General features: G+C 46.9%; 1 protein-coding gene across 5 annotated transcripts in view; it reads right to left on the bottom strand.

The window, feature by feature from the left end:
* MLLT6 (MLLT6, PHD finger containing) overlaps positions 1-12,651 on the bottom strand; it is an 87,864-nt gene that overhangs the window by 10,647 nt on the left and 64,566 nt on the right. For 4 of the 5 annotated variants that reach the window (XM_053363353.1, XM_053363357.1, XM_053363356.1 and 1 more), the window contains exons 9-10: positions 7,583-7,760; positions 6,433-7,038 (exon numbers count right to left, since the gene is read on the bottom strand). In XM_053363353.1, the coding sequence (XP_053219328.1) occupies positions 6,433-7,038; positions 7,583-7,760 (784 nt within the window). The remainder of the gene's footprint in view (positions 1-6,432; positions 7,039-7,582; positions 7,761-12,651) is intronic. The other variant, XM_053363355.1, reaches the window with a different exon arrangement.

Raw genomic sequence — 12,651 nt, 5'->3', positions numbered from 1 at the left:
ACAGTTCCCAGAAGCACGCTGTATACAGCATGGCTGGCCTCCTCTGACATCACCAACAGCCTTTCCTCCACCCCCAGAATAGTTTTGCATAAACACCAGGAAGAGTTTTCTAACAGTTGACTAAAAATAATATTATAAGAGCTGTTTGACAGTGGAACAGACTCATAGAATTGTAGAGTTGGAAGAGACCCCAAGGGTCATCTAGCCCAACCCCCTTGCAATGCAGGAATCTCAACTAAAGCGCCCGTGACAGATGGCCATCCAACCTCTGCTTAAAAACCTCCAAGGAAGGAGAGTTCACAACCTCCTGAGGAAGACCACTCCACTGTCAAACAGCTCTTGCTGTCAGAATGCTCTTCCTGATGTTCAGTCAGAATCTCCTTTCTTGTAAATGGAAATTCTAGGATTCTACAGTTCCACCACCATTACCTTTAAAAACAAAAACAAAACAGTGGATAACATTTCTGTAGTGCTGGGGTTTTTGTGTGTGTGTGTGGGGGTTGTTTTTTTTTTTTTTTTTAGAAAAAGAACTACATTCTGCATGAACCATGGCCAGAGAGCCATAAATGACAACCTAGCCTAGAGCTGATTCACTGCTATGCATGTCTGCCAATTCAGTTGTGGTGCTGAGAGAAAGCCAGGCTCATACTGCGGCTGAAGAATTCACTGCAAGCTCTGTTTTCTTCCCCACCAGACCCCATACATAAATCTTCACTGTAATACTAGCTCAGTCTGCCAAAAGGGGACTTCCTTGCAGGTTGGGTGGGAAGCTGAAACTGAGTAGCCTCAAGTCAAAATGAGGGATAATTCTTAGTCAATTTCACACCCTCCCAACCCAGCAGCCAGTCTTTAAATTTTGCTTTTTTTGTGTGAGTTCCTGGGGTGGAGTCAGGGATTGGCTTCTCAGGTCTTGTGCCTTGAGATGCAGGCTACAATCCGAAACATACTTACATCTTAAGGCAGCCCTGTTCAGGGAAGTTTTTAACGTGTGATATTTTACTGTATTTTTGGTTTTTATGGAAGCCACCCAGAGTGGCTGGGGAGGCCCAGCCAGATGGGCGGGGTATAAATAATAAATTACTATTATTATTATTATTATTATTATTATTATTATTATTATTATTATACCAGGTGTAAGCCCCACAGAACACAGTGGGACTTATTTCTGAGTAAATACACATAGGATTACATTGCATGATAGTTTCAGCCCTGGTGCCCCCGGATAGCTCAATTGGTAGAGTATGAGATTCTTAATCCCCGGGTTGTGGGTTTGAGCCCCATGTTGGGCAAAAAAATCCTACATTGCAGAGGGTTGGACTAGATGATCCCCATGGTCCCTTCTAACTCTACACTTCTATTATTCTTTTTGCAAACCAGGAGGTTGGCATGCACATCATTCAACCCAACAATATACAGCCAAAGCACACTTTGAACTATAGGGCTGCATCCTGGCCTACTTTACAGGGCTGCTGTAAGGACTACAAGATAGTGTATGCGATGTATTGGAAAACCTGAATATTCAAAAACTCTATTAAAAAACTATTTAAGTTGTACTATTATTGTAATACAGAAGTCTGGACAAAAGGTGAGCTCTGATGGGACCCAGGCAAAAACTGTTATATTTGGAAACATTACCAAAAATGTTATTCAGATGCTGACAGCTTTTAGTGCTTTTCAAAATTAAGTTTTGCCAGCTTAATTTTAACTAAAGTTGTCAACCGTTGCATGTGCTTGAGAACACAGATCAAGGGAAAGGAGGAATCTATGTGCCCGTTTACAATCCCTAAACTATAGTTAGTATCATGTCTGCAATCCTGGAGGCTTGAGAGATAGTCACTTGCTTGAAGAGAGTTCTAAATTTGACCTGCCCCTCTCTTAGTTCCTTAGTAATAAATTACACATGCACAATTTCACTCATCCAACTGATTCAATTTCACTCATAGAACGAGGTGGATCCCAGGGTCTCCTGTGATGGCCACTTTTATGCACCATGTACCCGAATTGTCCATGCTAGAAACGTAAGTGTCTAAAAACATGTTTGACATTGGTGCATGCTTCAGAGATCTCCCAAGTGTTAGCACATTCCACCTAGGGATATCCTTGCAGCATGTCCCTCACAACTTTGAGCCACGTGAGGCTGAAGCAGCCTGTAGCAATAGCCTTGGGTGGGAGGGCAAAATCTAGGAAACCCTTAGGAACCTTCTCTTTCCACTTATTGCCTACCAAACCCTCTTGCCTTCAATATTTGCAGATTTAATATTGTTCTAGCTATTTGATCCAGCCCACCACAGCCCAGCCACCTTACTGAACTGAGAGGAGAACACACCTACTTCTCGATTCCATATTGGCAGATGAGAAAACTACATTTACATTCCACCCACCTAGATGACTCTTGCCTAGGTAAGCAACCAGCACAAGAAGCAGAAAATGGGGACCGGGAGGGGATGAGAGAGAGAATGGGAGAGAAAGAAATTTAGCAAATGGGTAGGTATCTGCTGGTATCTTCACTTCCATTTAAGATGATGCCGCCGGCACTCTAAGGGACACTCTTTAGACCAGAGCTTTCCAAACAGTGTGTCGTAATATGTTAGTGTGCCGGCTAGAGTGTGTAGATGTGTCACGTGAACGCTCCTCCCGGGGCTGGTAAGGGGTTAGCTTAACCTCCAGTTTGCTAGTAAAACTGAATTACTATGTCGCAAGATGATGAGCGTCTAAAAAGTGTGCCACCAACATGAAAAGTTCTGAAAGCTCTGGTTTAGACACTCGCACCTGCTAAGTGCAGACTTGCAACATCTCTGTCGGCCACCGAAAATGTAATGTGTGAACGCAACAACAACAACAAAAAGCACGTTTGCAAGCACGCCAATCGCAAGAAGTTCATCAGGGAGCTGGCTGCAGCTGTGTGAGGAAAAATCCGCCCTTAGCAGGCCTGGATTACGGGTTGACAGGCAGACCCACCTCACGCAAAAAGGCTGTTTCCTTTGAACTCAAGGGAGCGAGGGAAACAGGGGAGGAAAATCCGTATGGCCTGAGGTTACGATTATGGGTAGGCGTGTGTGGCTTGCAGCAGCTCCTCCCTGAGAAATAATTGCATCCTGGTTTCTCTTTCTCTTCCACTCCGCCAGCCCCTCCCCTGCCCCAAAGCAATGAGAGCAAAAGGCCGTCACCAGGGAATGACACAGAGCTCAGCTACGCCTCCTATGCCTCCCCTTCCACCCTCTCATCTGTCCATGTGACCTGAATAGCAAGCCGGCGCAGAGAAGAGAGCATGCCAAATCAGCTGTGCCCAGGTCAGGCCTCCCACTTCCTTCCCCTTTAACCCTTTTTTGCTGATGCTGCCCCTTCTTTGCCATTAGTGTCACTGCCAGGAAGGTGTTGCTGGTGGGATTTTTAAAGGTTTTTTTTTACGGTGCCTCACTTCCCGGCAGTCTCAAACACACACACAATGGGTGTGTTGACGAAGCACTTTTGGGAACGTCCTTCAGCGTGTAATGGGATCGCTACTTGGCAGGGAAATGAAGTGCAGGTGTTGCGATTCCACTCCGCCGCAATGCCGGGATGCTTGGAAGCCGGGCTGCTCTGCCACGAGGATGTGGCTTGGGATGTGGGCACCACAGTCATGTGCATTAGCCCTAGTTTGTGTGCAGCGTTCATCACAGGGTGGGGAGGTTGTAGAATCGGGATTGGGACATGGAGAAAAATAAGTTCGTGGCCCTAGAGCAGCCTTTCTCAATCATCCCTAGCTAGCAGGACCAGTGGTCAGGGATGATGGGAGTTGTAGTCCAATGACATCTGGGGCACCAAAGCTGAGAAAGGTCACCCTAGAGTGACCATGGGCAAGTGAGGCCAAGGCTCCCGCACCTTTAATTCTTGCTTAGAAGAATTTCAGCAGGGGATTTCAGCAGCTGCAAATTGCATGCCAAACAACATCTGCTGAAATCCCCTCTCCTGCATAAGTATCGGTGCCCAACCAGTTAAGAGTGGGGGGGGGGAGGAGGCCAGCAGTAGGTGGCGCCAGAGTCAATGGCAGGCAAAGCCAATGAATTGAAGAGTTTTGCTCCAATCTTCCTCCTTGCTGCAAGACTATGGAGACAAGAGGAAGCTGCTGCAAGCAGGAATCACCCCCCCAGTGGATGTAAGTAAGAACGCAGACAGATGAGAGCTGGCTGAGACAGGTGGGGCTATGCCCCATTTGCCCTGGTGGTTCAGTTTCCACTGATGACTATTAAAGGTGTAAGAGCCCTGTTTTATTTTTCACCAACCTACACTCTCTCCAGCTGCTATTTGGCATGGGAAAGATGCTGCCACTGGTGCCAATGGCAGCCTCCCTTCCATGTCAAGCAGCAGCTTTGGGGGGGGGGAGGACTTTTTGTGGGTTTCACAGCACAGGGGAGTGTTAAAAAAAAACCACCCTCACAAGTATGGGGAACCTTTGCCTCCCCCAAATGTTGCTGAAGTACAATTCTATCATTCCTGGCCATTGGCCACACTTGCTGATTTGTAGTTGTAGTTCAGCAATATCCAGAAGGCCAAGTCTTCTCCACACCTGGAATAAAGGAAGAGGCAAAGGCTGACATGATGAATAGGCCTAGATACAAAGAGTCCACAATACAAGTGAGCAACAACCGGCACAGCTACTGCCTGAAAGCACAACTGGAGTAACATTAAAGGACTTGGGGAAGAATAAGCATATTCTCTGGGGCAAAGAAAAACAAACCCCTCATTTTACAAGGAGATACCCGACTCTAGGCCATGTTTCTATACACATTTCCACCATTGCACAAGTGCTGCAAAACAGATTCCGTTTCTGTTAACTGAGAAGAGGGTTCAAGGAACAGCACAGAGCTCAGAAGGACCACCCTCCCAGCTCCTGGAAGTCCTGCTGTGGTTCAGCAGCCTTCTGGCTTTTGAGACTAGCAGTGCAAACATCTTTTCTGCTGCAAGCACCTGGCTCAGGAAGTTGAGATGCGCTGTGGTTTGCTGGCTTGTTGCACTCGCAGAAGAAATCACACTGACACACATCATGGGTGCCTTGCCACAAACAGCGCAGGAAGCGGCTCTGAGATTTCACCAGGTAAGAACATAAGAAAAGCCTTACTGGATCAAACAGAAGGGCCAGCTAGCCCAGCAACTTGTTCTTATAAAAGTCAACCAGACCTAAGTACGACAAGCACTATTCCTCAGTTCTGATTCCCAGCAACAGGTCTACAGAGGCATACTGCCTTCAACAGTAGATGCAGAACACATCCATCACAGTTGGCCTTCATGAATGTGTCTTTTAAAGCAGTGTTTCCCAAACTTGGGTCTCCAGCTGTTTTTGGACTATAATTCCCATCATCCCTGACCACTGGTCCTGCCACCTAGGGATGATGGGAGTTGTAGTCCCAAAACAGCTGGAGACCCAAGTTTGGGAAACACTGTTTTAAAGCCTGAGATATCGCAAGGTAAGGAGAGCCCTTCTGGATTAGACCAAAGGTCAGTCTAGTCTAGTATCCTGTTCTCTCAGTATTACTATCCACATTGCAAACCTTATCCTCACAGCTACTAAGGACTTGGATGGCGACTGGAAACTTAGGGTTGGTAGCACCTTTGCTACCCTCAAAACACATACATTTCCCCAGCACTGCGGTGAATACCGATGGTGATGGGGTAATGAGAAGTTCTGCAACTTTTTATCACAGCTTCTCTGGCACAGGTTATATTTGGACTTCGTCGACTGCCTACTGGCTAGCATGCATGTCATCTCCAACACACAAACACGCATACAGATTTGCCTATAAAAGCAGACAGCTCATCTGACACATGATGGCAGAGACGAGACCGAGGATGTTCAACTTGCTTGTGTGTTTGCTTGCATTTTACAGAGTTGCAAGGTCAGGTTCGCCCTGTGGGTAAAGAACCCACTGTGACCACTTCATATTTCTCTAGATAGGTAAAGGTAAAGGTGACCCCTGACCATTAGGTCCAGTCGCGGATGACTCTGGGGTTGCGGTGCTCATTTCGCTTTATTGGCCAAGGGAGACGGCGTACAGCTTCCACGTCATGTGGCCAGCATGACTAAGCCGCTTCTGGCGTACCAGAGCAGCGCACGGAAATGCCGTTTACCTTCCCGCTGGAGCGGTACCTATTTATCTACTTGCACTTTGACGTGCTTTCGAACTGCTTGGTTGGCAGGAGCAGGGACCGAGCAACGGGAGCTCACCCCGTCGCGGGGATTCGAACCACCGACCTTCTGATCGGCAAGTCCTAGGCTCTGCGGTTTAACCCACAGCACCACCCACGTCCCTTATTTCTCTAGACAGATAGACATAAATACCTGCCTTCACTCTTGGGTTCTTTTGTTTTGTTTTTTTCAAGCTGAGAGCCTCAGAACTCTGCACCAGAAGCCAAAACCAATAGGATATGCAGCATCTTAGAGGCTGTGGTATCTACCTGATCCCAGAAGCGGAGATTCCATACTGAGGCTTGGAAGGGTGGCTGCATGGCTGAAAGACCGAGAGGACCCTCCGATGCTGGAGCTGACCAGGGACCCCCCAGAGAAGGGCGAAGACGATGTAGCTGTGGATCCAACCAGCTGGGCGCCCAGGACCTCCTTGTTCTTGCTTCCTTTGGGCCTCCCTGGCCCATGTTTGCTTTTCTTGCTGGCCTTGTGCTTTTTTTCCTTCAGGACTTCTCCTTCCTCAACGTTGAGGGACGGCATCCGTTTGTGGCTGCCGCCACTGCTGCCGCCACTCCCGCCAGAGGTGCCCCCAATAGAGTTGGAGACCTTGTAGTCCACGGGGGAAGCGTCGTGCCCCCTCTGCTGGCTGACGGCCGAAGTGGAGAAGCGCATGATGGAGCCGAAACCCGAGAAGATCACCTTTTGCTCAAAGACGTCGCTTTTCTGCCCTTCGTACAATGGGGAGCAATGAGCGGAAGACGAGGAGGAAGAGACAGGCTTGCGGTATTTCTCTTCCTCTGGCTGCTGCTGCTGCTGCTGCTCCAGCTTTGGGAAGGTTACGAAGTCCTGGGAGAAGGGCAAGGAGCTGCATGAGGTACCTGGAAGGGGATCAAGGGAAATTTTGAAACCTTAAGCAAGCAGAGATGAGGCATCAGAGCTATAGCTGTCACAGATCTAAGTCTAAGTGTTCATTTGTTTGCTTGCAAAATGCCTAAAGGTGCAGAAGGCACCGCTGGAGAAAGCCTCACTGCTCACAGTTGAAAAAAACTAGATGCTCTTCTCACTTGCTGGATGGTTGACGAAGACTGCAATCGAAAAGGCAAAACCCACCAGGTGGACAACGTGGTTCCTTCTGGATGGTGTTTGGCTACAATTCCTATCATCCCTGACCACTGGCGGTGTGGGCTGGGGTCTTATGACACTTGAAGTCCAAAAAACATCTGGAGATCCCCTCACACACACATGCATCAACTGAAAAGAAGACTTAGCATGTCTAATTGCATGCACTTACATTCATATGGCTAGTTACTATCAGGCTGCATCCAACTAAGTTCTATTCATAACAGACTCACTGATATTAATGGATTGAAGCCCACTGTCATGGCTGACCCTACTGGCTCCCAGTTCCTTCCCATGCTTCACCTGCAGGTGGAAATGTCCCACTGGAAGAGGATGTGCCAAAACCCGTCGAGCTTTTCCCACTTCCTGACTTCTTGGCCTTGTGGCTTGTGCCATGGCTTGAGGACTTCTTGCCTTTCACTTCCGACCGAATGACCTCTGCGGTTTCTTTACTGCTCTCGTGGTGGTTGATGGAAGTCTGCTGAAGTGGACACATGACATAAGGAGAGAGAGATTTGAGACATTGAGCTGACATTGTCTTGAATACATCACACCTAATACATGTGAATTTGGGACATTTTTGGAACGTGCTACTGCTGTCAGGAATCTTTGGAGCTCAAACCCTAAAATTCTTGTTAAGAACATCAGGCCAGTCAGTGGTCCGTCTTGTTCAGTGGCCCATCTATTCCAGGGTCCCGCTTCCACGGAGGCCAAACAGATGCCTATGGGAAACCTCTGGGCATAACCTGAGTGCAACAGCGCTCTCCCCTCCAGAGGTTTCCAGAAACTGAAACATTGCTGCCAACCAACATAACCATCAGGGTTAGTAGCCAATGATAAGACTTATCCTCAATGAATTATTATTATTATTATTGTTTAAAGCCATCCAAGTTGGTTGCCATTACTGACATAGTTCAATTATGCTAGTGGCCAAAATTGTGGATAAATTTAGGGAAAGTTGCTATTTCTTAGGTCTAATGACTCGTAACACCAGACTTTTTCAGAATAATACAATAAAATACGGTATCATTAGGAAGATAATTTAATGATAAGCATTCAACCATCAGAGTTGGTGCAAGGAGTACACAGCTGACTTCCAGAAATATGAGGTACCCAATTATTTATTTTTATTTCTGAAACATAAGTTTTCTGATATACAGTGGTACCTCGGGTTACATACGCTTCAGGTTACATACGCTTCATACAGACTCTGCTAACCCAGAAATAGTGCTTCAGGTTAAGAACTTTGATTCAGGATGAGAACAGAAATCGTGCTCCGGCAGCGCGTCAGCAGCAGGAGGCCCCATTAGCTAAAGTGGTGCTTCAGGTTAAGAACAGTTTCAGGTTAAGAACAGACCTCTGGAACGAATTAAGTACTAAACCTGAGGTACCACTGTACCAGACTTGCACAAAACAGCAAGTTGTTTTTTTAAAAAAGTATGCCACACCCAGCCTCTCTAGCAGTCCAGCAAGCAGTGCCTCACCTACAGAAGCAGAGGATGTGGGCATAGATGATACCCAGCAAAAGGTCACCACACACATGAAAAACCCACTTCCTGTCTACACAATGTGCTTCAATATGTCCACACTTGGGTAACACGCAATCTTCTGTTAGATTTCCTGCCCCCCCCCTTACTGCATTATCTACAAATTGGGAAAATACGAATTAAATGTGGGCGGGGAGTAAAGGCTGCTACTCCAATGAGAATGAGATTGTGCAGGCAAAGCAAAAAGCACACACATACACGGGCTGCGTTTAATCCATTTGGAACTCCATGTGCACACAGCCTTCATTTGAGAGCAGCGAGTCATTGTAAGGGCCTAAGGGTGAAAGCAAAAGTTGAAGAGCTTTCAAAGTAAGGACTAGAAACTTGATGTGTGTGCTTTTTAAAAAAAAAGTTGCAGCAATTATTAGCCAGACTGTGAGGTGGTCCCCTGTGGGCAATCAAGAATTCTTCCAGATGACTTCCCTGGAAAAAGTAGTGTGCAGTGCAAAAACTTTTGATACACGGTTTAAAAAAACCAAAATCTCCATTTCCCCGGCGGTGTGTAATCAAGCTATCACTGTACAACAGCTGGGAGGTTAAAATGCATTCCAGATGTGCCAGAAGTACATGGAAAAGAGAGGGGTGAAAATCTAAAGCGGGAGGCCTGTGCCTTCTCCAGGCCAGCAACTCCTGGGATGTCAAAAAGTTAAACCCTTCTGATTTACGAACTTGGGGCGGGGGGGGGGTGATCTTTGACAACCACATCTGCCAATTGGAGGGGAAGCAGAAAAGAGATGGGGCAATGCAAGGGCAGCAGTCAACTATGCTAAACCCTCTAAGGAACCGCAAATATGACCCATATCCCAAGCAGGTTCAGCCGGCACACTGACCTCACTAACCACACCTCTGAAAGAGAAGCCCAAAGAATTTCCTTCCTCCCATCAACTCCTCTCCCTGCAAAAGTATTTTGGAATCCATGCACAACACATACAAAGTCATACGTAGGTGGGAAATAACCCAGAATCCACATCAAAGGCCTTCTTTTTAATCCGTCAGGCCAAAAGGTGATGGAGTGAATAATAATGTATTAATGCTGGGCAAAAACCTGACTCAGAAAATGAATCCTGAGTGGAAAATTCATTAAAATTTCAAACAGCAAGCAGTTAAGTAGAGGAACCCAGATGTTTTAGGGGACTGCTGATGAGAAGTTAAGATTTTTCAATTTAAGTTAAAACAAAGGCACCCAATGTATAAGACCAACTTGTCGCTATCCTATACAAATAGTGCCTGTCTCCTTAGGTGGGAGTCGAGTTCTGCTCATCTCTAGAGACAGAGACTTTGGCCATTCATCCTTCATGGGAAGTTCTCCAACTTCCCTTGTTGGAACAAGGACCTTCCATGTCCTGATTGGCTCCCAGCCTTACATTCTGACTGGATGCCAGTGGGAGTTCTATATAAAACCTTCCTAATGCAGGTCATCCCCTAGTCTGTCTGCAAGCCAGGACTTCCTCACTCACACCTGACCAATTTTTTTCTCTGCCCTCTCTAGTTCTTTCTTTTGCTCCCTTGGCCTGTTGGGTGATGGCCAGCCAGCTAGGCATCTGACAGCAACTGGAATAACTTATTCACACCCTATGCTTAAAGCATATCCAATGCACATTAAAAGCACAGGGCTCTCCCCTATCAAAGAATCCTAGGAATTGTAGTTTAAGGGTGCTGGGAACTGTAGCTCTATGAGGGGAAACTACAGGTCCCAGGATTCTCTGGAGAAAGTCATGTGCTCCAAATGTCTGTGAATGTGCTTTAAATGTAGAGTGTGGATCTGTTCTTCAGTGGAGGCACAAAAACCCTGATCACCCTCAGTTCCTTGACTTTGCTTCAACCGTTTAGAAGCATTACCCCCAGATCGAGCGAGTTCACCCTTCTTCTCTCCTCGCGAATCTCTTCCAATCTCCCAAGACACATTCTCAGCAATATTCAGAGAGCAATCAAACAATCAACGAGAGCTTAGACACAAAGACAAGCAGAGCACCCACAGCCACAAGCTACCACCTGGAGAGAGAGTATACCTGATTCACAGCCACCTTCAGCCAGCGCTCCCGTCCCTTGTGCTTGGAGGCAGGATCTGCCCCATAAAGCAGAGGAACATCTCCCAGATTCTGGCTTGTGAGATGAGCTGCTACAAGGAATGACAGAGACTGGAGGAAGAAGCAAGGAAGCTGGATGCTGGTGGAGTGGGGAGGAGAGAATTAAAAAAACAACAACCAGCGGCAGCTGAATTGTGCGCCTCGGATTAGACTAGCACTACTCTGACAGCAGGAGGAGGGGGAAAGAACAATAAACAATCAAAACCCAGTTGAGGGTTCTTCTCCTGCAAACAAGACAAAGGGGATACAGTGAAACTGCAAGCGAAATGCAAGAAGCTGCTGGGAAGAGAGCAATAGCTTGTCAGAGGGGACTTCTGTCTTGTTTTGTCAGAGCAAACAGACCCAAGCCCAAAAGAAAGGAATAAAATGGGGGGGGGGGTCCTGTGTCCAGAATGGTGCACAGATTTGAGTGGTTCACTGCCTATGCTGTACAACTTCAGACTTTGTGTTGGTCAGATGTCTGAATCTTTCCATAGGTCCTCCTCACATAGAGAACTAGGATGTCAAGGAGAAGTGTTAAATTGGATGCAGGTGAGAGCTCACACCATCAGATGCTTCTCCATTAAATACTGTGACTGCTGCTGATACTAGTAATCTAACACACACAAAAGCAGCATGTCAGGGAGAGGTAGGCAATGTTGTGCCAGATCAGCTTTCACCAACCTAGTGCCCTGAGGATGTTTTGTGCTGCAACCCTCATCAGCTCCAAAGCTGATCTGCAGGTTGGTGAAAGCTGATCTAGGCTGTGCTAGACAGACCAAATTGCCTGGCCCAGTTGTAAGGGCAGCTTCAGATGATGAAGTAGGAACGGCTCCTGCCTGCAGGCTTCCAAACTAAAAGGGAAGCAAAGGGGAGGGAAAGTCTCTTCCTGCCCAGGGACCACAAAAGCTCCTGGCCATTAATTTGACCCAGCAGGAGTCTTGCGGACAGAGATGGGTCCCAATTTTGGGGTGGCCCAGGCAGAAAATCCAAAGGGCACACCACCCCAAAATGTATAAATAACAAACTTAATAATGGGACAACTGGCCGCCAAAATGTGCAGCTGCAGTCGCTGCAGCAGCTGCCTTGCTCGGCCAACAGGCCCATCAGGATATGGCAGAGGAGGGAAAGGGAGGCAGGTTGGTTCCACCATCAGCTCTGCTGAGAAACCTGCTCCATCAGGTTCCTTCATTAGGTTGCAGAAGAGGAGAGAAGAGAAGAGGAACAGGGCCACTCCATCTGCTCTGTGGAGAGACCAGCAACTTTTGGCTCCCCTCTCCTCAAGTTGTTTCCTTCCCAGCAGGCCATTATACAAACTATGTAATTAAGAATTAGTGCCTAGGTTTGCTATATTCCTCCTACATCCCAAACCGTTTTTCCTTTGGTAGCTTATTTTTTAAACCATAAACCTGAGGACAGAGGGTATCTTATTACTGATCTTTCCAAGATGCTCGGGGTGCCTTTCTTTTTAAGCTAAAGGGCAGGGTAAATATTATTTAACTTTAAATAAATAAATGATAGCAGAGCAAGATCTGCCTACAAAACAAGGAACACAGAGCAGACATGTATCCTGTTGCAGAGGTATTCCATGGCTGAACAGTGTGTCAGTATAGGTGTTGTGAAGAGGAAGAAGGTATGGTTGGTAAAACACCTTGCAAATTAAAAGCCTTTTCTAAATTATTATTACTATACTGGTCCAAATATAAGCCCCCCCCCAATATATAGACACACATACCCAGGAGAGCTCTTAAATCACGAC

Source organism: Podarcis raffonei, chromosome 13 (assembly GCF_027172205.1).
Source record: "Podarcis raffonei isolate rPodRaf1 chromosome 13, rPodRaf1.pri, whole genome shotgun sequence".
In the NCBI taxonomy this organism is placed as follows: Eukaryota; Metazoa; Chordata; class Lepidosauria; order Squamata; family Lacertidae; genus Podarcis; species Podarcis raffonei.
The sequence above is the reverse complement of the archived record's forward strand: the minus strand, read 5'-3'. Positions and strand labels throughout refer to the sequence as shown.